Genomic DNA, 27,345 nt, shown 5'->3' on the forward strand with positions numbered 1-27,345 from the left:
TTATATAATACACATACATATAGATATGTATCTATGTATGTGTGTGTATACATACATGTATTTCTATATTACACACATACATATGTAGTTTGATGGTGTCAGTTGTTCTGGTGTGCAGTAAATCAATTAGTACTGGGTTGGAGGATGGCTTATATGCCAGACACAGGTCATATCTTAGCAATCTGTAAAATGTAGAGTATAGTGACAGAGCTTTGAGTCTGTCCATGTAAAATGTATTGTTTAGGCCTTGTATCCTTTTAGTAAGGTATGTTTGTGGATGTTATAGTTGTTGGCGAAGGTTTGGTCCACGTATGTTCCTACATGCCAAACAACTGGAGCAATTCTTTCAGCCGTATTGTCAATGTGGTAGTTTCCTCCTCAAGATAACCACTTCACTCTCTTATTTGATCCTCTACACACATTCATATCTCCCTGATGTTCTTCGTGTTTCACTGTTGCAGTCATCACATATGGGTTATCTGCTTAATCTGCTTGCAGTAGCCCTCAGTCAGCCTGATTAACAAAGTCTTGGGTCCTGCGTCGGTTGCGGTCTCATCTTCTGTGACATCAGGTAGTCAGGGGTATAAAGCATGCAGCCGACACCATTACATCAGTCTTTATTGCCATGCGGTGCCCGAAGCAGAAGCAGTTCGCAAGTGGCGGTCGGCCAACTCCTGAAATTTTCGTTTTCGAATTTCAGAACCGAAGTCTTCGACTAAAGTGAAGTACCCCATTGAGGAAATTTTTTCTTGCTCTAAACCGATGTCAGTAAAAGTCAGTAATTGTATTTCTTGTGGAAAGCAAATACCTCATAAAGATTTTAATTCGTACTGTATTCCTTGCCTAGGCCCTGACCACGATGTACCTCGCTGTCAGTTTTGTGCCTTATTTAAACCACGAGCTATTCGTCGTCGCTATATTTTTGCTTCTAAATATTTTCATACTCTGTTCAGTTATCCAGATATGTCTTCAATAAGCCACCCGACTACTGACATTCCAAAAAAATGCAAAGATAAAGACAGAGACAGGCTGCCTAGGTCCAAAGCTACAGACGACACTTCTCCAAAGCTAGTCGCCAGTTCGCCGGTGCTCAGTGAGGCGCTTTCGCAGCCCCTGATACCCGCTACTTCAGATTCACAGGCCTCTACTGAGACCCATTCGGAGTCCAGTATGCTGTGAGATGCTTCAACTGTGGAACATGCGGATGTCTCTACCTTGGATGGGTCTGGAGCCGCTGTGCAGGCACCAGCTTCTGAGGTTGTATTCAGGCCTACTGACTTGCATAGTAAATTGATGCCATCTTCTTCTTCAAGGCCTAAAACTCAAACCATTGCTTAGGAAACCGACGACCAGACCGCATGGTCAGGCCGTTATACCAGAAAACTAAATGATAAGAATGGCTGAAGATCTTATTACTTTAATCAGGGGAGGCCAACCATCCCCCTCTGAGACCTAGGACTGAATTTGCTTATGATACTTCTGACCAGGATTCTGTAATTTCTGTCTCCTCTGATGACCAGGATTTACCCTTATCCACCTATGAGGGTTCTGATGCTAAGGACTCTATTCCCTCTGCTTCTTCCCCAGAGGATTTTTCTTTTGGTGAAACCTTGCATACTCTTAGGGAGCATTTTCACTGGGAAAGCCAGGATTATTCTAATTCTAAAAAGAGGCTTAGAGATTTCTTTCTTCTGCCCCAACACAGACCTTTAGCTATCCCTCCTGTACTGGACATTGTTGTTGATGCTTTTTCAGAATCTAGTTTGGCCCCTGAAAATTTTACCTCCTGCTCCCAGAAAACCTGATAGATATTACAGGGTTCCTGATTCTCTTTTTAAGAATCCTACTGTGGATCCTGAGACCATTTCACAGGGACCCAAGGGCATTAAGGCTACTACTGCCAAAAATCCTGCCCCCTCTGATAGAGATTCCAAGGCCCTGGATAGATGGGGTAAGAAGGTATACACCTCTGCAACCTTGGCCATAAGGGCCTTAAATTGCCTGTTTCATATGTTAAAGTATCAGCAGCATGTTATTGGATTGCTTAAACAGAAAATTATGTTGATTCCTGATTGTGCTGAAAATAAGAATTTACAGGATTTAATGCATTCTGCTGAACAGGTTGGAAAACATACTTTGCAATGTGGTTTTGATTCACTGGAGGCATCTTGCAGGGCTGCTGTCACTGGGTCTGTACTTAGAAGGCATGCTTGGCTTAAGGAGCAATCTTTGCCAGATCGTGTTAAAACTAAATTGCTGGATGCTCCCTTAAATCAAGACCGCCTGTTTGGCAACAAAGCAGAAGATGTTCTTAAAAAATGGAGGAAACGGCTAAATCTATACAAACTGTTAAAGATTTCTTACAAATGCAGCCTCGAAGATTCATTAGGCATTGGCCGTCAAAAAATTGGTCCTTTCCTGCCTCTTCCAGGCCTTCTCAGTTCAAACCCAGAACCAGCAGAACTACCAGGCGTCTGTCCCCAGGGTACACACAGGACTAAGCAGTAGGGGGCTCCCACTTCCAAATCGGGGAGTAGTAAGACTCCCCCCTATGGTAAGCTGTCTTAATGACTTAACATTAGAACTTCCAAGCACTTCTCAACTGACTGCTCCTTTAGGGGGAAAAATTGCTCTGCAAGCAAAACAAAACTGGGAGCTCATTACCCAGGACAAATGGGTTTTAAACATAGTTTCCCAAGGATACAGATTTCACTTCCACACGTTACCACCCCAAATGGTTGGCCAGATCTACCCCCAAATCAGTGGGCAGAGGCTCAAAAGCAGGTACTTTCTCTCTTAAGATTAGAGGCTATTCAGACTGTACCAGAAGAGGAAAAGGGACAAGGTTTCTACTCAAGACTTTTCCTGGTACCCAGAAAAGACAACTCATGGTGCCCTATCCTGGACCTTTCTATCCTAAACACCTTTTTGGTGATTCCAAAATTCAAGATGCTAACTCTTCACCAGTTGCTTCCCATCATAGGCAAAGATGCCTGGTTGGCAACACTGGATTTAAAGGAGGCCTGCCTACACATCCCAATCAGGGAATCTTGCAGAAGATACCTACGCTTCAAAGCAGGCTGCATACACTATCAATTATCTGTACTGCCCTTTGGCGTATCTACTGTGCCCAGGGTATTCACAAAGTGCCTGGCTCCAGTCATTGCATTTTGCAGGCAAAGAAATATTCAAATATACCCATACCTGGACAATTGTCTAATTCAGGCAGAAAGCCAGGACATTCTTTTGAATCATCTGGCATTTGTACAAAAGGTGCTAACTTGTCTGGGATACACCATAAATGAAATGAAATAACATTTTGTACCCTGTCAACAAATTATATTCCTTGGAGCAAGCTTGAATACAACTTCCCAGATGGCTTTCCTCACGCCAGAGAAACAAACTCATTTGACAACTTACTTCAAACTAGTGGCCACAAAAACCCTGCTCTCTGCAAGGCAAATACTACAAGCCTTGGATTCATGGCCTCGTGCATTCTACTAATTCCATATGCAAGACTGCACATTAGGAAACTACAATGGTATGTAAAAAGCCTATGGTGTCAACATTCTCAGGATCTAGAAGCAGTGATTCCTATCATACCTTGCCTACGGTCAGAATTCCTTTGGTGGGCAGAGGCCTGCCACCAAAACAACGGACTACCTTTCACTCTACCCCCTGCCACCCAAACCCTAACAGATGCATCAGACTATGCACGGAGAGCTCACATGGTAGGGAAGTGCATTCAGGGCAAATGGAACCCAAGTCAAATGCACCTGCATATCAATCAAAAATAAAGGTTAGTTGTACACAATGCTCTGACAGCCTGCAAGGACCACATTCTTCCAGGACAATTAATGGTAAGGATGGACAAACACCACTGTTATGTGGTACATAAGCAAGCAGGGGGGTACCCATTCCTACCCTATCTGCAGACTAGCCATGGCTCTGTGGAACACAGCCTTGAGCTACTAAGTGCATCTACAGGCTCAATTCCTGCCAGGAAAACTAAATACACTGGCAGACGAATTAAGCAGAATTCTAATGGACCCACATGAGTGGAAACTAGAACCAAAGACTTTCAACATGTTGATAAATAAATGGGGGGGCTCAGATATAGACCCGTTTGCCTCCCCCCAGAACTACCAATTGGACAAATTCTGCACAAGGCTTCCCACAAACAGGCTTGAAAAGTGGATGCTCTATCCTTCAGCTGGAAAAAATCTGTCAGTTTATGCCTTTCCTCCTCTGCCTCTCCTCTCCAAAGTACTACTAAAGATCAAACAGGACAAACCAAGGATGATACTGATTGTACCAGACTGGCCATGCCAACACTGGTACCCCCTCTTGTGCAGTGTGTCACAGCTAGCCCCATGGCACCTGCCTCAGACCCCTGCTCTGCTGTCACAGCAGGGGAACTAGATTCTGTACCCCCAGCTTCAAACCCTGAACCTGGCAGCCAGGCTAATTATCTAATGTCCCCTTTACCATCCGTCAGTAAACAAGTGTTGGAAGTAATTTTGAAGGCAAGGAGGCCTAGTACAAGAAAATCTTATGCTGAAAAATGGAAAAGATTCTGTGCCTGGAACCAAACTCAAGGGAGGGCCACAGCAGTGCCCAATTTACCTCAGATTCTTCAATACTTAACTGGGCCTTTCCTTTTCCTCCATCAAAATTCATGCCTCAGCCATTTCAGCTCATTACAACACTGAACCCACCCCTCTTTTCTCACCCACTGCTCAAGAAGTTTCTCAGAGGGGCCAGAAACTTAAGACCACCCAGAAGAGCCCCAAATCCAGCCTGAGACCTTAACTTTGTATTAGAAAAACTCACTCTGCCTCCTTTTGAGCCAGCTGCAAGTGCAGAGATAAAATTCCTTTCTTGGAAAACAGCTTTCCTTTTAGCAATCACTTCAGCAAGAAGGGTATCTGAATTGCAGGCCCTTGTGGCAGTGGAGCTTTTCATCATCTTTCATGCGGACAGGGTGTCCCTCAGGACCAATCTCTCCTTCATGCCCAAGGTGGTATCCAGTGTGGCTCTTAATCCATTCATTTGCCAACCTTATTTTCTAATCCACAGATTAAAGGGGAATGGATACTGCACTCCTTAGATGTGCACAGCCAACTTAGACTTTACTTGGACAGGACTAAACCTCAAAGGAAATCTGAACAACTGCTGGTGGCATTTGCTGCAGGGGCAGAGGGGAAGGCTATTTCGAAGCAAACCATTTCTAAATGGATAGGCCATAGCATTAATTTCTGTTGTAAGCACCATGGAAAACCTATCCCACAGGGGATTAGACCCCATTCAACCAGGGCTGCATCTACCTCTACAGCCTTTCTCATGGGTGTCCCTACCAGCGACATCCTAGAAGCTGCTACATGGAGTTCTGTACATACCTTCACAAAGCATTACCATTTGCCAATTTTCTCTAAATCTAGAGCTGGCTTTGCCACTGAAGTCTTGCAGGGCCTTATAGCCTGTCCTAATGCTATCTAAATTCCTCCTCCCACTCTTAGCTTTGGGAATCTACCCAGTTGTGATGACTGCAACAATGAAACACGAAGAACATGTACAGTAGTGTACACTAACCATAAATGTAGATGTTCGAGTGTATTCACTGTTGCATTCCTGGTTACCTTCCCTCCAGCCCCCTGACTTCTTTTGGCTATACTGCTACGCTCCTTTACTATGCTTAAAAGCTTTTTGGTGTATTTGCTTTTTTGTTGGAGGTAAAACCTTGTCTATAAATATATATATATATATATATATATATATATATATATATGTGTGTGTGTGTGTATGTATTTAATTGCTTCCCATTAGAGGGGCACCTGACATCTGGGGCAAGAAAAACTGATGTAATGGTGTCAGCTGCATGCTTTATACCCCTGACTACCTGACGTCACAGAAGATGAGACGGCAACCGACACAGGACTCAAGACTTTAATCAGGCTGACTGAGGGCTACTGGAAGCAGATAACCCAAATGTGATGACTTCAACAGTGAATACACTCGAACATCTACATTTTATGGTAAGTGTACACAACTGTACTTTTCCTCTAGTCTGTAGTGAAAGTAATGCATTTTCTATAGAGTCTGGTTTTATCATTTTCCTTCTATACCACAGTTTTGTTTTTGTTTTTTTTGGTGGGGGGTGGGTGGTTTTGTTATTTCTGTGGACGGTTCAGATGAAAACTAATTCTGCATCAATGCTGGCCGTGATCAACCATATACTTTGGGCACTATTTCTCGCTCTGTTTGTGTATACATTTCATGTGAAAGGGATGACTCGAGGATTTAAATGTTTTTACTGCTTTTACAATCTCCCTCGCATTGCTCAACCAGATATTCTGGACCGTAATCTGACTTTATCATTTATATGTCTGATTCTAATCACAGAAAAGGCTAAATGTTACTATTTTTACAGTAATCGTGACATGGATCAAACAAAACTGTTGGCCAATGACTTTGGCTCTTTCATTGTTGTGTACAGTTTAGATAAGAGGAAGGGCTCAGTAATGTGCAACTGTTATACTGCTTTTACAGAATTACTCTGGTCTTTCCCCTACTGCGGTGGTGGTGCTGCGGTAGCATTGTCGCCTCACAGTAAGACGTTGTCCTGTTCGATTCTCAGCTAGAGCGTCTTCTGTGTGGAGACATGCGTGAATGGGCGTACCTTCGTTGAAGGTTGTGCGTCAGGGCTGGCAACTCGGCACATAAAAATCTACTGCCAGTCATTAGCGGACTCGAGTTCCGCTGTGGTAACCCCTAACCTGGAAAAACCGAAAGACGCAACAACTCTGGTCTTTCCCTAACATATGGTAATGACTCAGTGTTAGATTACACCTGCACCAGGAATGTAATGAATGTCTACTCAGCAGATTATGTGCAGCAATTATCACCTTTGTCTGAGCATGCAGAACCTTGCAGTAATAAAATGCAAGTCATTACCACATTGTTAATTTACAATATGTAAAGTTACAGTATAACACTGAGTCATTAACACCTGTCAAGTAAAACCTCCTCCAGCTCCATTGTTATTCACATTACTAAAAGTTATCACATTGATGAATGCACATGCCAGATTTTGATTTCTTTCAATGTGGAGTCATGCAGAAGTTTCTCCCCAGTTTTTCTTTCATTCAGTTTTTCATTTTTACCATTCTTTTTATTGTAAGATACAGATGAAGGCGTCTGTATGCTGTACACATGTACATATATATTTTTATGACTTGGGTTATGAAATTTATTATATGTGTTTCATATTTTGGTAAATTGCTACAGAACATTTCAACATGTTGAGTAAGACCTCATTTTGAAGACTGTATTAGTACATACAAGATGGTAAACTAACTTTATCTGGATGCTGTACACATGTACAGATATCACAGTTTATGACGTAGATTCTGATATGTTTCTGTATTTTTTTTCATATTTTGGGAAATAACTGTGGTAGGGAACGTGCCAACATGCTGAGTAAGACTACACTTTGAAGACAGTGTTAGTACTTACAAAATGGGAAAAAAGAACTGTATCTTTATGCTATACACATATACAGATATCAGTTTGTTTATGACTTAGATTATGAAATTAATTATATATTTTTTCATATTTTGGTAAATAACTTTGCTAGGGAACATGTCAACATGCTCAATAAGACCCCATTTTGAAGGCAGTATTAGCACTTACAACATAGTAATGAATTGTATCTGTAGGCTGTACACATGTACAGTTATCACAGTTTGAATTAAGTTATGAAAATTGATATTTTTTTCATATTTTGGTAAATAACTCTAAGAAAGACAACAAGGTGATGAGTGAGGTATCATTTTGAAGCCACTATCAAAATGTACAATTTCATATAATATGAATTATGAATATCATACATGGACAGATATCCCAGTTTGTTTGCTTGTAAGAATATGAAAATTAATATATTTGCCATGTTTCTGTGAGTGTGCAAGGAAGTAAGGCAAGGTCAGGGGTGAAGTACAATATTCACAGCAGAACAAACATCAACTTCTGCTAAAAAAATTAACGATAATCTATGACAAGGAAAGAAATGAAAATACTCAGCGTACTTGTCGCATTATGGAAACTACGATAGTTCTCAGTATTATACCCATATCTTTGCAAGGGAGCATGGTGACGACACACATGATGCATCATTTTGAAGCTAACATTGAGCCACACAACCTGTACACAGATATGTAGACTGTATCTGTTACAGGTGATGAGATATGCTTTGTTTAATTATCAATTTTGAGAAATATGATAATAATATTTATGTGAATATCTCAGTAAAGGAGCATCGCACAGTAATGGTTAAGGTATCATTTTAAAACTGTCATTCATACAAACAAATTAATTACAAATTGTATGGGTCTACATGGTACATTCACCAAGATATTGAGATTTGTTTTGCCAAAAAGGTAAAAGAATATGTTTAATATCAGCATTCCTTGACAAATAGTTAATAATGACTTTGATACACCGTATCAGCATTTACACTGTTGGAAAGGTCAGTGCCTGCTGAACAACTTTCGCATTTACATTTTTAGTTTAGCTCTTATGGTTATAGATTTATGAACATTTGTTTTCTGTGTGGTATTACAAATGGATTATCTGTAAATGAGCTCAGGCTGCACTGTTGTTCCTATGGTGGTAAGCAGGCAGCATTTCGTGAGCTGCTCTGGACTGAATGCGTTAAGTTGAGTAAGAGAGGTAATTGGTAGGATTCCCATCAGGAGGCCAGCTGCCAAGCCACTGAAACTCAAATTACTATGTAGCTCACCATACCCAGACACATGTCATCTAACATAGCTACTAAACACAGTGTGTGAACCATTTGGCAAAGTCAAAGCAGATGAGCTGTTCTGCGCGAGACACCTTGTAAGTAGAATTGTATGTCACTCTATTACTACACACTTCCTGAATCTCAAATTGACACAACTGTATGATAGAGCCTTTACATGCGTGCTTTCTGCCCTGTGCATTACATGTTTCCATGCCTTGGATAGGGTCTCCATCAGTTCATTTGACTTTGCATGCATTATGACATTACTTCTATGGTACCCTGAACTCACAACTTCCAATAAGTTTGCTTGCTGTCATCATTTGGAGGTGACAACAGCAAGATGAGCACTGATCTCAGCTTAAGACAGAAAGAAATAAAATAATTCCAAATTGGTACATTCCGTTATTTCCTGTACTTTTGAATCCTGTAATTTTTGAGTTGAAAACTTTGAATACTCTGATTCTTTTAGTAACTGTCTGAACACATTCAAAAAAATGTGCAGTCTGTTTTAGAGAGTATCTGGGTATCATACTGGTTACCCATCAAGAAAAATCACCCAACCCACCTATAAGTTCCAAAGTACAGCACACCAGTGTCTTTCAGAGGGACCCTTAGTCTCTTCCATGCCTGCATGCAGGGTGTCCTTTGCATCCACTACCAAATGTATTTGACTTCAGTTTGCTGCACTTCAGAGACCTGGTGCATATGGCATGTGTTTGTGTTCCCTAGTGAATGGCTTGGAGGTGATCCATCCTTGGCTGTTTACTAATCAGTTGATGCTCAACACATCCAAGACAAAGGTCATGGTTGTGCATGGTATTCTTGTAGTCTTCAACCTTGTCATTGGCTCCTTTTATTCCATAATGCAGCACTAGAATTGTTTGCTTGTTCCAAGATTTGTGATCTTGTTCCTCATGGCAGCAAGATGCTTGTTTCAAGGTTGTTTAATCTTGACATTTTCCTTGTTTACCTTCAAGGGCTAGGTGTCATCCGCAGTATGATCATCTTGCTGTCATCTGAGGAAAACTTTTCAGAATCAAGCACTTGATAACCTTAAGAGGAGGTCTTCGTTATTCATCTTTTTGATTTTTTTCTTAGCCTGACTATTGTTAATTCCATTTCTCTCAAGCTTCCCAGCATTGACTGTAGACCAGTTACAGCATGAGCAAAGCTTTGCAGCTTGGGTACTTGATGATTGATATACAACATTCCCAGTGTAGTACACCTGTGCTTCAAAGATTGCACTGGCTCCAATTTGAATTTGTTTTCAAAAAGTATTTAATTATCTGTTCCTGCATGACTTGGGGGTCCTTCCTAACTAAAGGAGTATATTGTTCTGTAATGCCTGCTTTTTGTGCTGGGGTCCTAAGTAGTTCCTGAAGCATGGGTGTGAAACATCAGGTATTTTTTTCATTTGCTTTCCAAGGTTATCGCCTTTCTGGTAAACTCCTCAGTGGCTCTGTAAGTGTTCTCTTGTGGCCTTCTGTAAGACTTCTGTTAAATCCTGTTTATTAGATCTTGCCTGTAAGACTTCTGTTAAATCCTGTTTATTAGATCTTGCTTTAAATTGATGATCTTTCAATGTACTGCCGCAGTTATTTTTTATATTTTCACCAAGTGAAGTTTCTTGTGCAGCTGACTGTATATGTAGAGTATAGCGGTTTTAGTTTGTTGTTTTCTTTTTTTTCCTCTTTCATTGTTTTATCTATAATCCTTTTTATTGTTAACTGCTATGGACATAAGCACTATTATCAAGTTGAAGATAGGGAGACATGGTTCAGTTGCTCAGCATATAGCACAATCACCTTTTTTTGCTGGAAGATCAGCAAGGCTGTATGTTCTATGCCCAGAGCAGGTGCTTCAGTTTATTTTTCTCATACTGATGATGCAGTTTTGCCTAAAGGGGGTTCTGCACTCCTGAGTGTGTTGAGCTTTAGATGAGATGTCAAACTGAGGTCCTCTCTGCTTGAAGTAGTGGTGGTTTAGGTGGATGTAAAATGTCCCACAGCACTTCTCAAAAAAAAAAAAAGAGAGAGAGAGAGATTGGGGGAAGTTCACTGATACTGTGGCCAAATTTTCCCCATTCAGTGCAAATTACCACCTCAGGTCTCCACTGTAAAAGGCTGCTGGCCTAGTGGGACTAGCCAAGTCAACAAAGAATAAATAGCTTCCCCTTTGAAGTGCAGGCACATTGCAAAATTAATGTTGTGTTGCAGGCATGTCACTGTTACCGTCCCTGTGCCATCAGAACAGAGTCACTTTACACATACAATTGTTCCTACTTCACAGTAGTGTGGTCCAGAGTTTAATTGCATGCACCAGGAACATGCCTGAATTGTGCTCTGATCTCTTTAAGCAGAAAAACAATAAATGAAGGGATTTTTTTTATTTCTTTTTTTTCCCTTTGCTTTGCTTCTTTGAGTACTTAATGTTTTCTTAGAAAACATTTAAAATGAGTACTCATCCTAGTTAAGGGTCTTGATATTTGTCTATCTTTCTGGCATTTTGTTGTTTTTTTTTTTATTTTCCACCAGTATTTGAAAAAAGGTGTGCATGTGTGTGTGTACTTTTGTGTGTGTAAAGTAAAATTAACTTGGATGAACACAGTGCTTATGTACGTAATAAATTACCCTACCTTTTCTAATTTCTGAACATTTGCTTATCTTTGAAACGCAAAAGGAAGAGTGTTTTCCTGTAGGTAGAAAGGTAAATGGTTTTTTGAGTAAAAATGGCAGTTTCGGAAATGGATGGAATGACATGAAAAAATGCAGTATTGGAAACACTTTTTTTCCTAGCAGCAAGTCGTTGATTCAGATAGCTACCACAAGAGGTTTGTGGTTAATTTGTGGATTTAGCAATGGCAGGGAATTCCGCAATATGTGGAAAATGCTTAAGGCCATTTTAATGAGGGTTATGAGGATGTGGCATCCTGGTTAACTAGGCTTAGCAACTTAAAAATATTGCAAGGAAATAAACCCTCTTTGTAAACACTGAGGAGATAATATCAAGTGTTAAAAACATCAGGATTCTGCATTTGTGAATAGACTCTACAGGTGTCTTCCCTTGTTAGCTGATGTCATTGTGAATCTGCAATTTCCATGTAAAGTAACAATTGCTAGGATTTTTAACCACTAGAGTGTCAGGAAACAGCACATTTCAGTTTCTTACATATTAGTGCATATGATTCTTTCTTTACAGCATGTTAAGTTTGTAATCCTTAGAATAATCTCAAAGAAATAATGTGTTTACTTTTAAGGTTGTGTTCAGTTTCTTCAGTATTATTACCAGAGTGGCTGCCTTTACAGACTTCGAGCACTAGGGGAGAGAAACCACTTGGATCTTACAGTAGGTAAGTGTTAATTTTGCAGTCAAAGCTTTGTAAACTATGGCATAATAATTTCTTGCACATAATGTTGACTTAGCTGAAATGTTTTTTGAATTATTCACTTAGTGTTTAACTCATGGAACTCTGGCCACAAAAGGCTTAATGTCCTGCCTTCCAGACCTTTATACTGCTCTCCCTCTCACTAGGTGGATACCTTCCTACCAGGTTGTCAGGATGTTTATGAGAAAAGAGGGAACCGTCCACACCATCTTTGGTTCTTTCTTGCCACAGCTGGAAAAGGAACCCTCAGTAGATGTGAATATCAAGCATCATCAGTCCAATAGTTCAGCCCAACTTAGTCACCTGTGAGTACCCCACTGGAGATCTGTCTGCTTTGTTTTTTCTTTGTCTTATTACTGGGTAGTGGCTTTTATAGTATCATTTATTACTACAGTTTGTTGTAGGTTGTGAACTCTCAGGCATCTAGTTTGATGACAGTATCTAAAGTGACCTAGTGTATTCTTTTGCAGCAAATACTCCACATACAGATACCACCTGTGGTGTTTTCCAAATCGTCTGCAGATGTCCAGCCTAAAAATGTACAGAAAAGCACCGACAAGAGAAGGGATACTAGGGGCCTGACAACATACTAATAGAGTCTCAAGGCCCTGTATATACTTGGAGCAAAGCATCCTGAAGTACCTCTCTGGAAGTCACAGTGCTATCAGAAAAGGCACATCATCCTGAGCTGAAGCCCTTCAGCTGCCAGTCCATCTGGATGACTCTCCTCTGGCATCTGGTTCTGAAACCCTCTGTCTTGATAACAAAGGGTGAGGGTGGTATACTGTCAATTCTTGTAGGTGGTGAAGTCCTTGTCACCTGCCTGTGACCAGAGATTTTGAAGGTGGCCACCAACCTTAGTAACTGGCCCAGGGTACCCAAACTTCAATTGTTCACTGTCTTGACTCAGTCTGAGCTAGACCATTCCTTGCTACCAGTGAAGCTGTTCCTTAAAGAAGTTCTGTAATTGAAACCAGCTTCCCCTTGGGACCTGAGCTAGCCACTGAAAAAAAATTGCCACTGTCACCATTTGCTCCATTAACTCTCTTCCATAAGGACATAGTTTAACCTTCCACAGCAATCCAACCTTCATGTCCAAGGTAATAAAAGGGGGTTTCTCTCAATCAGACAGTAAAGCTGTCAGTGTTTTACCCTACCTCATAGAGCAAGGGGGAGCTGTTTTGCAAACCTAGCCTATGCACATATAGGGTTTTGCATGCCCTGGGTGTGCTTAAGCAACTGAGATTTAATCTAGGAAAGACTAAAGAGGTGAGAAAACATATCTGCTGTTCAAAGCCTTTGCAAAGAATAAGGAGAGCAGGTCTGTGTCAAAGCAAAATATGTTCAAATGGCTAGCCCAGTGCATTTCATTTTATTCCTCCTGGATTGGAGAAGCTGCAGCAAGGCATGTAAAGGTACACACTACTAGGGCAACAGTAGAACCACAGCCTTCCTAGGGGGGATTAGCACACAGGCCATCTTAGAAACCGCTACCTGGTCATCTGTCTACACCTTTTCTAAACACTACAACCTGGACATTACCTCCAGAATCACAGCAGATTTTACCATAACCATCCTGCAAGGGGTTTTATAACCCTTTCCTTTACAGGGCCAACCATCCCTTATTATGTAAACTTTGGAAAATTTCCCAAGTATTTACACTACTACATCAGTAAACAATGTAAGGACAAAGTACAGCTGTATAGGACCCCACTGTACTTGTAAATGTTATAGGATTTTCACGGTTGCAGTAGTACTTACCTGTCTCCACTTCCTCCTTCTTGACCTTTTACCATCCTGGGGTTGGTGTGGGTTCACAGTCACCTTTTATTCCAATCTTCCCTTTCTCCAAATCCTACAAGGTGCTCCTCCTTCTAAAGTTCTTTCAGTGCTTGGAAAAAAATCTCTGAAGGGCCTTCTGGTTGGGCAGTCATCCCTGGGGGCATATGCTACCTTGCCCAAGCACTGCTCTAGTTTCTACTAGACCCCCTGCTACTTCAAGAGCTAGAAAGTTCTAAATATAATGTAGACGAACATCGCTTTTAGACCACATGGGAGCTCACCCACCTGCCTGACAGGAGGATGTGAATCTGGAAGTCTGCTGGATGTCTGGCCTTCTGAGTCAGAAGTTTTAAGAATGACCACTCCTGCAGCAGTGAGTGAATATGTGTGTGTATTTGCACAATTATGGTAATGTTCTATGCAACTGTGGTTCTTTTACTTGGTTTATTTTTATCTCCTCTTTATTAACAGGAGTAGAGCAGTGATTCAGCTACAGTATTTTCAAGTCTGCCAGGTGAACATTAATTGGGTATACAGACAATAGTAAGAACAGTGCAGTCAATATACGACAGCACATTCACAAACACTGAGAGAATAGTAGATGTAGTACGGCTTGCATTTCTATGTCTTTGTGGTGTAGGTGCCAGTGCCCACACTCCCAAACCCCCTTCCAGTTTGGTAAGAAGGCTTACAATTCATTCAAATGCACTGCCATCTAGTATCTAGTTTCCTGGAGGAAATCTTTGAGCCATTCTGACAGTCACAAAAAAAAAAAAAAAAAAAAAAATCACCATTGGGAAAATCACAGCATTGTGTTTTAGAAAACAAACTATCCTGCCAGTGCCTTCAGGCAGTTTCTAGTACTATGTAACTTATGTATAATCAAGAAAAACAATGCACTCACATTTCTCCCCACCGATAAACATCCCCGCACAGCTTTGCTCATTGCTTTGTGGACTAGTTGCCTTGCTGTAATCTATTAGTCAGGAATATATGCTTACAAAGGAACTTGCCTTGTAGTATTTTCTGGTTTCCTCACTTGTGTTGTAAGATTCATTGGTTTGACTTCTGCCAATAAATAATTGTCCCCCGTGTGGGCATTGTGCTTTATTCTCTCCACCCACAGAAGTAAAAATTCTGACATCCTGTTAGTGAAGGTCCTAATAAGAAACACCTGTGAGAAGGAAACTATCCGAGGAGTGGGCAGCCGCATCATGTCCTGACAAGTGGGAAGTACAGACATGAGACATGTAAATGCTGTATGTGTCTGTGCCTTCCTCACGTAGTAACATGCATACAGTTGCTGTGATGCGTTGCTCTGTGGTAGGAGTTGGAGACTACATGCCGATTTAACATATGTACTCTCCATTTCCAGGATCATGTTATGTTCATTTTTAATTGGTCCATATAATTATTTTTGTTAGTACAAATTTCAAGGTGGAAAATATGTGAAATTAGAATTATTGCTTCAATTAATATGGTCATGCTGCTTTGCAAAGGTGGTAAAACTGTGTTGGTCTGATATAATCTTTTTCAGTTAATCTTTAACAAGTGCATTTTCTACATTACTTATGTACCAGCTTCTGTGTTTGTAATACTGTTTAAAGTACTTTGTTCAGAATGGTGCTAATTAAGTTTTGTAACTTTTCTTATATAAACCAGTCTGCTTTCTTTACTTGCTGGCATGCATTTATAGATTCATTGGTTTTGCTTTCAGAGGGATTCCAGTCTTGGATGTGGAGAGGGTTAACTTTCCTGCTTCCTTTCCTGTTTTTTGGGCATGTAAGTACTTTGAGAAATGTGATGTACAAATTCAGACATGTTCTGTATTTTGTTAAGAACTGTCTGCTTCATTGCATTAATCTAAGATTAGATTAAATGTGTTGTATACTGAGCTATTCCCACTAATAAATTTAATTTGACTAAAAATCTACTGTTGTTTCCTAAGTATGTGCTTGGCATGCTGTTTATAAAGGAAATGCATCCATTTATTGGATGTATGATAGTCTTGTAAGTTTCAACATGTTCTGCATAAGACTGAAAGGAGGGATGGTTTAGCATTAGTAAAGGAAAATGAAGTGAGCACAGTAGGAAAGAAAATGGAATGCTAAAGTGTTTTGGACTAGTTTTCAGTGTTAATTGCATTTTACATGTGATTTGGATGTTATTTATGTTCTCAGCAGTCTGCCCAGTCCCAGTGGCTAAGCAGCAAGGCAAAGAGGAGACTGGGATGTCCCAGTACAGCACTGTCATGATGGTAGAAAAGTTTTCTCCCTTTAATCCCGCTCTTCCCTATTCCATTCCCAGGTATGGTGTGCAGTGATGTATATCTGGGTTGTGGGCACATGCTGCCATGCACACAATGTTTGGTATAGAGGATATGCTGCACCTACCCCTCACTATGATTTGCTGGAGCTAGAGCCCCCCCCCCCCCCAACCTCCACAGGTGATCTTAGCTAGATAGGGCCACCCCCAGGATGGATAAGCCAACATTTAAACCACTCATGGTTATTCCTCCATCTCCTTCAGTGTCCCTCCTTCAGTGTCCCTTTACACTATTTGACCCAGATCTCCATTGTCCCAGGCAGAGCTCCATCACTCAGTGCTGTAGAACAGCTTGCTTCTTTCTTCAGTATGATTTTTTTTATCATGTTTGTGGTTGACCCACCTGCTAACGTAGACACACACACAAAATATTTTTGAAATTTTGTCTGGTACTGTCCACCGTCTTAGTGCACACACTGTTTTATTTTTCAGTCTTACCCTTTAGTGTAAAACATCAATGTGCACTGAATGCACCACATACTGTGTACGCCACACGTGTACATGTTTCACTTCACTTTATGAAGTGCACAAAACAGTCCAGTAGTTTGTATTTAATGAATGTGTATACATATACCATTGTATATAACTTTTTTTTATTTCATTTGGTAGCATGAACATCAAGATTTGTATGGCATAGAGGGAGAACGACATGGCCCACCCCATCTGCCTTTGTTTATTGGATAAGCCTGAGGTCCTTATTTAGCAGCCTAACCACTCTGCTTATCCCCATAAGAATGGTTTTTAATGCAATTTTCCTTGTATTCTGAAGTGTTCTAATGAAAAACACTGAAATAAAGATGTTTTTTTTCTTTCAGTAATGTATTACACCTTTCTGTGAAAATGTGTTTGGATTTCCCTTTAGTGACCTATGTTCTTCTTTTTTTCCTGAAAGATGGTACAAATATGTTACATGTTTGGAGTCTCTGAATTCCCACAATGTACTGTCCCTTTTCTCATGCCTTTCCTTGCGACTGTAAATGTACTCCTTTGTAATTTCTTTTTATAGCTTCTGATGCAGATCCGGCAATATATTTGCCCTTTAAACTGTGATATCTTCAGAACTGTACACAGTACTGTAGAGTATGGTCCTACCCAACTGCCTGTAAAAAAAAAAAAAAAAAAAAAGTATAATCATTATATTTATTACTGGTCAAGTTTCTTCCTGCGTAACAAGTATAATATAAATCTTCCTTGATGCACCTGTCAGATTGCTTGCTCAGCTCATTTCAGCACGGGTGTTTGTTTATTAAATCTTTCTTGACAAAACTGAACAATTTGTATTAAATATGGTAGCTTCTGAAGGAATTGTATAAAATATGGTAGCTCATATTCAGCGAAGCAAGTCTGTTATCTTCTTGTCTACATTTCTTTTTGATTTATGGCTTTAAATCCCAGAGTTCTCAGTGGACTCATGACTCATTAAAACAAACCCAGCAAGTAACACACTACTGAAAAAAAAAAAAATGGCACAAACAACTTAAGTGTTCTTGCTTGGAGTCACACTGCCCTGCACCACTAAACACCCACATCTATAATCATACTAACTCTAGGACCTCTGAACTGTGGCAGCAAGGTGGAAGGTTCTTTAGCATCAGAATTCTCTGGTCTTTTACTTATCTCTAAAGGCACATTTGAGTAACAAATCAGTCAATAGAAAGCCTATTTTTTTCTTTTTGACCATTCTACAGTGCAAAAAAGGCATATTTTCTTCTAAGTTTTCTGCATGCTTACCCACAGAAAACATTAACCAGGATCACTCTGACACTGATCTGTATGGGTGTGCCACATGTTATTTAATCTGAATGATCTCCATTTGTAGTAACACCATATTGTATTTTATAGCCACTTTAGGACCGATGTACTCACTAACCTTTTACGTGGGAGCAGATCAAATGCTTCTACATAAGTAGGACACATGCATCATTTTCATGTTGAATATACGGATTACTGAATCAAAGAATTCTGCTGGATTTATTAAGCGTCACCTATGAAGTCATACTTTTTTTTTGTTCCCATGTCCGACACACTTACATTTTATAGCTTTTTTTTTTGTTTGTTTTTTTTTTGTGTGTTGCAAATGGATAGAGTCCTGGATTCCATTTGTGAATCCAGTTTCTGAGGTGTCTGGGTGGGGGGGGGGGGGGGGTCATAGGAAATGGGCAACATTTGGTTGGTTCTACTATCCAGTGGAGAATTGTTTTTTGGTACTGCAAACATTTAGTGAAAACTATAGGGCTGCAGTAGCCCAGCACCATGTTAAGAATATACCAAGAGCTTTCCATGAATCTCACAAATGGCATCATTGTACATGTGGTGGTGGGATGTAGAATTAGGGCAAAATAATACAGAAATCCTTCTGGTCAGCAGCATGCTACCGCACTGGGGCACCTTGATCTACTGTCCGGTCCAAACTAGAACACATCTGGTCCTGAGAAAACAGTTAACTTCATGAATCCATACAATCAGAAGGTAACCGGAAACTGCTGATGAAGTTGTCAGGAAAGTAGCAAAACATAAATATATATATATATATATATATATATATATATATATATATATATATATATATATATATTTATACATATGTTAGTTAAGCAGGTAAGTGTGCTGGTCCAGACACCCATTTTAGGCAGAACCTGGACCCAGTTGGCAATAAAAGATGTTAAAATACAATAAAATCAAAAATTAAGCAGTATTAATAACAGAAGCACAAATTACAGTGTTAAGCACAAATTTCATTGGCAAAAGGCATAATGCCAAGTAGTAGTTATAAACAAATATACTTAATGATACAAAGAGTAGTTTTCAGTTTTCCCTTACAAGCAAGGTCAAACTGACAAGTCTGTAATTTCCAGTATCTCTTGCTCCCATACTTGTGAAGTATTTTCTTTCCTTCAAGAAAGGTTAAGTTAGACATTACTAGTTCTGTTTAAGTATTGTTCAGCTAATCCTACCAGGACACATTGCCATGTCCATTTAATTTTTCAGCTTCTTTCAAGACAGTTTCCATTTTGAAATTACTGGTATCAGCTGTCTTACCCTGAGCACTTCTGTTGCAGTGTCCTTTTCAGGGATAAACTAGCACACAGCCACTGATTTTCTTCCTTTGTCTTTCCCCCTGGCACTTGCATTAATTCCTTTTAATGAGGTGTTTTGAGATAGAAGCAAATGCCTTGTAGTTGAATCTAGTATATCAAATTTGTACAGTTGTAGAATTTCAAAATATTTCACAAAACTATTTGAAATAAACTGTTGCATCACTTTTTGCCTGCGGGCTTCTTTCCTCTACATCCCTGCATGCTAAATGTACTTACTGACTTTTAATTTAAGCTTGGAGTACCTCATGTAAGAGGGAATACTTGTGAAAGTGAGACCTTGAAATTGGTCAGTTTAGTATGTTGGCATGTGGTGGACACAGGCTTCTTGAAAAACAATTTGGTTGTATTTTCCCACTTTTATGTATGTCACCAGTAGATTTTGTAAGTATATTGCTTTATGTGCTTTAATCTTTGTCAGAATATCTATATGCATTAAAACCTTTATTTTTCTCCATTTCTTATTCTTTTTCTGCCTTCTCTCCTTTACCTGTTGACCATCTGGCTTATCTCTACCAATGTGTTCTTTTATTCTCTTTGTACACGATGAGATCTAGCTCCAGACATCTGCAGGGAAGCTGTCTGGGGATTTTTCTGATGCTTGGCTGATTCCACTTCCTGTGCTACGGATGTGGATGCCCACTATAGTGAGTTTGTGCTATGCTGTCCTCCCCCATGTGCAGTGACTGCTACAGTGCATACTTTCTGCTTGATAGAACCAAGTGCACGTGCCAGGTGTATGTGTTGCTTTGACATAGTCATCTGACAGGTGTATCCACTGCATGGTACCAGACTGCTTCCCACTACATCAGCACATCAACCACTTGAGCCAGTTCTCACCAGATAGCTCTTCCACTGCCCGAGTTACTGGTCAGTCCTTTGTGTCTGCATCACAGAGCTGACCTATTACCTTTATAAAGTTAAACTTTAACAGTGGTTGGCAACTAATATCAATTTTCTTTAATTTTGAAAAGCTATAGACTCTGATGCAGCAGAATTTCTATAGAGGTTATGTAGTTTGCTTTATACAATGATATGTCTCTCTCTCTCTGTCTGACATTTAGTCCTGAGACATAGATTTCAAGTGAGTTGGATTTTAGGCTGCTTTTAGCTTAATTTCAGTTGCAAAAAAACTCTTGCGTATAGTTGGTTTTTATTGGATGTATTTGTCTACATTTGCTTTTTCCTTTTACCACATTAGACAGCCTTTAATACACACTCTTGTCTTTATTGTTACTTGTGTATCTACTGCATATGTTGTATATGTATGTGTGGAGCTGCATACATTCACTCACTGCTTATATATATGTTGCAGATGTTTTGTGTATTCTTTATATAAACATAGACTATAAACATAGATGGGCTAAAAGCCCTGTCCCTCTACTCAGTCTCCTACAGACTCCTCAGAGGTGACCTCTGTCTGGCGTACAAAGCAATCTCAAACCCCGCCCTGATGGGACTGCTCCATATCCGCAAGTCAAGCTCCACTTGAGTAACTCTCATGTGCGACCTCAACCTGGTCTGTAACATCAGTAGGACTTGTTGGCAGGACAGATTTGTGTCTCAGAGACTCCCCTTTTTGTGGAATAGACTCCCTCTCCACGTAAAGCAGTACCTCATTGAAACTTTTTAAGCGCAACCTGGATAACTGGATGGGGAATAGAAAATACATCCCTGGGATTCCACTTGTGTATCTGCTGGACAGTGGCATAGGGTGCTGACTTGTTGGAACATGGTCTAAATTCTTTGCTACGCTTGTAAGGGCTTCAGAGCCAATAGCTTAGTAACTTTCTGTGATCCTGTATCTGTTCTAAAATGCAGGTATTTTCTGCATATGCATGCTGTTAATTTTATACCAGTATACCACATATGTTGTATACGTGTGTGTGTGTGTACGCACACACACACACATGCATACTGCTGTAGTCTTGTATATATAAATGTCTTGGACGGGTTATATTTGAAATGTGCAGTTTGTGTACAGGTGCATCATGTATGGTAAATTGCTAGCTCTTCTGAGAAATCAGAGTGTCTGGTTTTAACTGCACATTCGTTTTATCTAGTGTCTGTCTGGCTTTAACTATACACTTGTTCTGTCTAGTGTCTGACTTTTAATTGTACACTTGTTTTACAGTTTTGGCAGCTGTACATGGCTGTAACACTTTTTGGGCTGTCCAGACATGAAGAATGCAAAGAATGGCAGGTAAGCATGGACAGTGGAGCAAGTGAATGACAATACACAGAGAAATACGTTAACTTTGTCATTTTGCATGGCTTACATTCATGTAGCACATATGATTAGAGTTCTTAGAGTGCTTTTTGAAGTGACTCACTTTTCTAAGACCTTGTTGAATAGGGGGTCAGTTTTTTATTTAATGCGTTGATATTTATTAACTAGGAATGTCTGACTGACCCCAAAGCCCCTTTTCAGCAGAGGTCCACTACTTAATATATGACAAAGTAAGACACATTTTTAAGTAGTACAAAAAAGAAAGAAAAATAGCATAATATTTTATAAATATAGTTATATAAAAAGACAAAATCGTTTCATTTTACACTCTCCAGATATTAGTTAAGGAAAAGATCCTAGTTAAGGTTATCAAGGTATGTCAGGGATCTAAACTATCTCTGTTGGTTCAGGAGAACTTCGCACCAAAAAAGAAGGGTCAGAAAAACAAACAGTTAGCAACTCATCCTCCTCTTTCTAGGAGAATAAATAGTTACACTTTTCTCAAGGTTTGTTCAAGGAAGAATTAATTTGAACTGTAGGCTAGAGAATGCCTTCCCTATCAAGAATTGATATCAGAGTATAGACAAAGAGAAAGTAATATGAGATCCAAAGTGAAAGACCAGCACTGATAGAGTTTTTGTTAATATCTAAAATGGAAGCTGCTGTTAAAAAAGGATAATTAGTAGGGCATATAAAATATTGCATTATAATGGTAGGAATCAATCAGAGGAGGTTAGAAAGGATTGAGAAGAGAGATTGAATAAGCCGTTCACAAAGAAACACAAGGGAGGATATATGTATGGCTCCCAAATATACAGCAAAGTTTTGAATGTTTAGTATCTTTGCTTGGAAGTATTTGCATATGTTTTTTATACCCCAAGCAGACTCCAAAGAATTTTTCCTCAAGTAGGTTGCAAATGTTGGAGGTATGATAGGAAAGAAAGAGGTAATTCGGAGCATATTTTTGGGAGTGTAATGATTTGGGATACTTTAAAAATTTCCCTACACATTACTCCATCCAAAATACTGGCTGAACAAATTGATGTAACTAAGGAAATTATTTTTTGAGCTATGATATAGAATCTGAATTGACTAGACATAGTAAGAGCTTGCTGAGATTAATTATGGTGGCTGCCAAAAAAGCACTTACTAGAAAATGGAAATCAAAGTCTAAACCAGCTGTACTAGAGGTAGTGAATATAGTAACAGATAAAACAACTGAAAGTGATTTTTTTTTTTTTTTTTTTTTTTTTTTTAGAAAAGGTTAGGAGCAAATTGTGTAGAAAAAAGTGGGAACTATGAGAACAATGCATGCAGAATAATGTTTTGGAGGAGGAATGAGGTTTTAAGGGAAGGCAGGAATTGAATGAGCTATGTAATATTTGCCTGACAGTGTCTGGATAGGTAAGTGATGTATAATGTTTGCAACTGAAAAATGTCAGTATGGTTTGTTTTCATTTATTCAGATGTATGTTTGCCTATGTTATAAGTGATAATTTAATAAAGATGTTTCTTGCTTAAAAAATGTTTGATCAAGGCCATTCTCTCTCTGTCTGTCTTTCAAATAAACATTCTAAGTTCCTTCCTAATGCCAATGCCCTCCCTTCAGACACAGCAGGGCTATGGATAGGCAGAGTAACAAAGGTTTATACCTCCTCTTCTTTGGTGTTCGGGGCTATTAGTTACCAAACACAAATGACCAAGTATTTGATATCCATCCTCATTTCCTTGAACAAGGTTAGTGATGGACCCACAAGTGAATGATTCTGAACAGCAAATGTTGTCCTTGTTTAATCAGGTTATACAAATAGCCAGGCACAGCATTAAGTCCGTAGTGCTGTAGAGGCTTTGTCCAGAGCATCTGCTACTGGCTCTGCCATCCACAGATGTGCATGGTCGTGCAATCAACCTATACTCGAAAACCTTAAAGCATAAATTATGGAGTCCCCTTTAGACAAGAACTTTCTGTATGGCCTACAAGCAGCTAACCTCTTCAGAACCCTCCAAGAACAGGGGAAAACCATGAAGGACTGCAGACAGCTTTAACATGTGTACCAAGGTATCATAGGAATTATCCAAACAAACCCACTTGGTTTGTCAGAAGGGATCCTAGACCCAGTCAGAAACACAGGACAGCTGCCAGAAAGAGATCCCCAGAGAAGCAACTGAGAGATTTCTGTTCTGGGAGGCCTCCCTTTAGGGACAAATCTTTGTGATTATCTGCAAATGCTTTCCCTCCTACCCCTCTCAAAATGACTAACCAGTTAATCTCCACCTGGGAAGAGACTGCCACAGACCAGTGATTATTTTCTGTTATATAAAAGTGCTAGACCATATCTTAGACAACCCCCTACTAAATGGCATGCACCCCTCCTCACAGCCACATCTATCTGCTTCCATCCATTCTGTGGGGATTACAGGCACAAAGCACAATAGAGCCAGTGCCCAAAGAACTTGGTGGAAAGGGCTTTTATGGCAGTCGCTTCCTAGTACCAAGGAAGGAAGGAAGGGCAGTGGAGACCTATACTGGGTATGTCTTTACTAAACACTTTCCTAAAAGTGCCAGCCTTCAAAATGCACTAATTGCACACTCTGCTACTTTACATACTGCCTCAGGCCTTTTAGGTATCTTTAGATCTAAAAGATGCCTATCTTCGTATACCAGTTCACCCCCTTTGCTTGAGATTCCTCGGGTTTTGTACTAGACCATGTCATTTTCAGTTTACTGCTTTGCCTTTCAGGCTTACCACAACCCCAGGAGTTTTCACAAAGTGTCTGGCACCAGTGATTGCCTCTTATCAAATCCAATAAATCCAGATTTTTCCCTACTTAGATGACCTGTTAATACAAGCTTCCTCGCCACAGATACTTCTGTAATGCCTTTAATTCACCCTCAATGTTCTCTTACAGTTAGGGTTTACAGTCCGCTACAAGAAGTCCTCCCTGCAGCCAGCTCAGGACCTAGTTTATTTTTGGGCTGCAAACTGGACATATAAAGAATACAGGCATATTTGCCTCAGTAAAAAGTGTAGAGCCTTACAGATTGCTTTCACACCTTACTTCCCTCAGCTAATTCTCACCCGGGGAGGTCTTAAGGACCCTGGGATTCATGGCAGCAACTATCCCCGTGCTCCCTCTAGCAAGACTGCATATGATGAAAATCCAGTGGTACCTGAAAATAGGTTCGGTACCAGCACACTCACCCTTTAGACACAGCGATTCCACACTCTTGGCTCATAAGGGAGTTCTCATGGTGGAACAATCCAGGTGAAAAGCAACTTGGGACTTCCCTTCACCTTTCCAGTCCCAGTTAAGTAAATGTATACAGATGCCACGGATAAGACATGAGGGGCCTGGACAGGGGCACACAGAGTACAAGACAGTTGGCAGCCAAAACTGCTAAAGGAACACATCAACATAAAGGATCTGTGGGCCCTCATCCAAACTCTTCAAGGCATTTCTCATGTCTGGAGACCAGGTCCCCTACAAGTGATCACAAACAACATAATGGTCATGTAATACATAAGCAAGGTCGAACCAGGTCTTACCAGCTGTCCAGAAAAGCATTTCACTAATAGCCATATACATCCTGTCATGTTACAATGTGTTGGTAGACACATCAAACAGGACCATGGAGGATCTCGCGATTGGACCCTGAGCAGAAAGGTTTGCCTGGATATCCTTCACTGTGCTAGACCTGTTGGCCTCAGAGACCAGCAAATGTCTCCCTCTCTTTTATACCAGGTCCTGTTGCTCCTCAGCCTGGAAGACTGATGCTTTCACCACTTTCAGTGGACAGAGAAATTCCTTTACACCATCCCTCCACTACCTCTCATTTCAGGAGTTCTAAAGACCCAAAAAGAAAAAAAATGCTCTTGCTAGTGATCCCATTTTGACCAAGACATCATTGGTTTCCTCTTTTTTTGTCTAGCCAAGGACAGTTACTACAAACTTCTGCTTCTAGCAGGTCTCATCACACAGCAGAAAGGGTCACTACTGTACTCCAACCTGGCACCCCCACACCTAACCCTGTGAATGATAGGGTTGTAATACTTGACAGGCACCACTTTTGTTAGGACATAATTAAGGTTATTCAAGAAATGAGAAGCTCCACCACTCGGAAATCCTACATAGCCAAATGGAAGAGATTTTATTTTTGGTGCCATAGGAGTGGATAGGACCCCAACAAAGCAGAGCTAACTTTCATACTTGTTGTATCTTTCAGCTTTTCCCAGTTAGGGGTCGCCACAGCGGAACTCTGGTCCGCTAATGATTGGCAGTAGATTTTTACGTACCGAGTTGCCAGCCCTGACGCACAGCCTTCAACGAAGGTATGCCCGTTCACGCATGTCTCCACACAGAAGACGCTTTAGCTGAGAATCGAACAGGACAACGTCTTACTGTGAGGTGACAATGCTACCAAATGTCTATATAAGTTCATGCATACAGGTCTGGCCTACTCTTCCATCAAAGTCCATCTGTCAGCCATCTGTGCTTGTTTTCCTCTCAATCCTCCACTTATGTCCAAACCTGTAAGGTCAAGTTATCATTTAAAGGGGTTCTGCATCTTAGACCACCAAGGGAGCCCATAGCTTCTTCTTTTCATGCTGGAAAATCTTACCTCCTCTCTCTCTGAAGCAGCAGCATCGGCAAATGTCAAATTCTGCACTTGGAAAACTATTCTTCTTCTAGTTCTCACTTCAGCTAGGAGAGTTTCAGAGCTTCAGGGTGTCATGGCCTTTCCTCCCTTTCTTATTTTTCACAAGGACAGGGTGACCCTAAGGGGACAGTTCTTCATTCTTCCCTACAGTAGTGAATAAGATCTCTCATAACTGGGCTATAAATCTTCCTTCTTTCTTTCCCAACCTACATAACTGGGAGAAAAGCTGCTACACTCTCTAGACTTTCACAGATAGCTAAGATTCTGTTTGGACAAAACCAAATCCATGTGAAAATCTGAAGAATTATTTGTCTCTTTCATGGACTTAAAACTGGGTCAACCAGTGTCTAAGCAAACAATTGCAAGGTGGGATCTCTAAGGCCATTTCTTTTTGTTATTCTCTTTATGGCAAGTCTTTGCCCTCATGCCCTTGAGACCATTCTGCCAGAGCAGTAGCATCCTCTAGGGCCTTCTACAAAAAAAGGGGGACAATAATGAAAGCTGCCACCTGGTCTTTTCTACACACATTCAGTAAACATTACATGATTGATGCCTGTTCAAGATCCAGAGCGAGCTGCCTTTGCTAGATCACTCCTATCAGGACTCTGTTGAATAGTTCTGCTTATTAACCAACCACGGTTATGTTCCCTTCAGCTCTGGGAATCTCCCATTGGTTGGGAATAACTGCAACAGTGATTTTGGTCAGGACATAGTACAGTTATGTAAGGACTTATCAGTAGGACATCTGCTGTTATGCTGACTGACTGCAGTATTCCTTCACACCCTCCTCCCCCTCTTCATTTTCTACTACTTCTCTTTTTGTCTTTTTCCTGTCTTCCTATCCTGTGGACAATATCCTGGAACGGAGGGGCTTCCTTACCACTTCATGCTTTGCCGCTCGTAGCTGACCAGTCTGTCACTGTCAGGGGTCTTCAGGCTGCTGGCTTGGAGTTAGTCTTGGGAATTATGCTCATGCATTCACACTTAACGAGCTGAGGTTACACACTGGCTGCATTATGCCTGGAAGGTAAAGTTTTGGTACCCCAGCCGGACATCAGTGGTGATAAC

At 40.4% G+C, this 27,345-nt stretch overlaps 1 protein-coding gene across 4 annotated transcripts in view; it reads left to right on the forward strand.

Moving 5' to 3' along the window:
* Window positions 1-27,345, forward strand: part of TMEM120B (transmembrane protein 120B) — a 419,384-nt gene that overhangs the window by 387,561 nt on the left and 4,478 nt on the right. For 2 of the 4 annotated variants that reach the window (XM_044068607.1, XM_044068608.1), the window contains 4 exons: window positions 12,057-12,149; window positions 12,332-12,490; window positions 15,685-15,749; window positions 21,522-21,590. In XM_044068607.1, coding sequence (XP_043924542.1) covers window positions 12,057-12,149; window positions 12,332-12,490; window positions 15,685-15,749; window positions 21,522-21,571 — 367 coding nt within the window. In that variant the 3' untranslated portion in view covers window positions 21,572-21,590. The remainder of the gene's footprint in view (window positions 1-12,056; window positions 12,150-12,331; window positions 12,491-15,684; window positions 15,750-21,521; window positions 21,591-27,345) is intronic. The other 2 variants (XM_044068606.1, XM_044068610.1) reach the window with 1 other exon arrangement.

This window comes from Protopterus annectens, chromosome 4.part0, assembly GCF_019279795.1.
Source record: "Protopterus annectens isolate FY-2018-M chromosome 4.part0, PAN1.0, whole genome shotgun sequence".
NCBI classification, from domain to species: Eukaryota; Metazoa; Chordata; order Ceratodontiformes; family Protopteridae; genus Protopterus; species Protopterus annectens.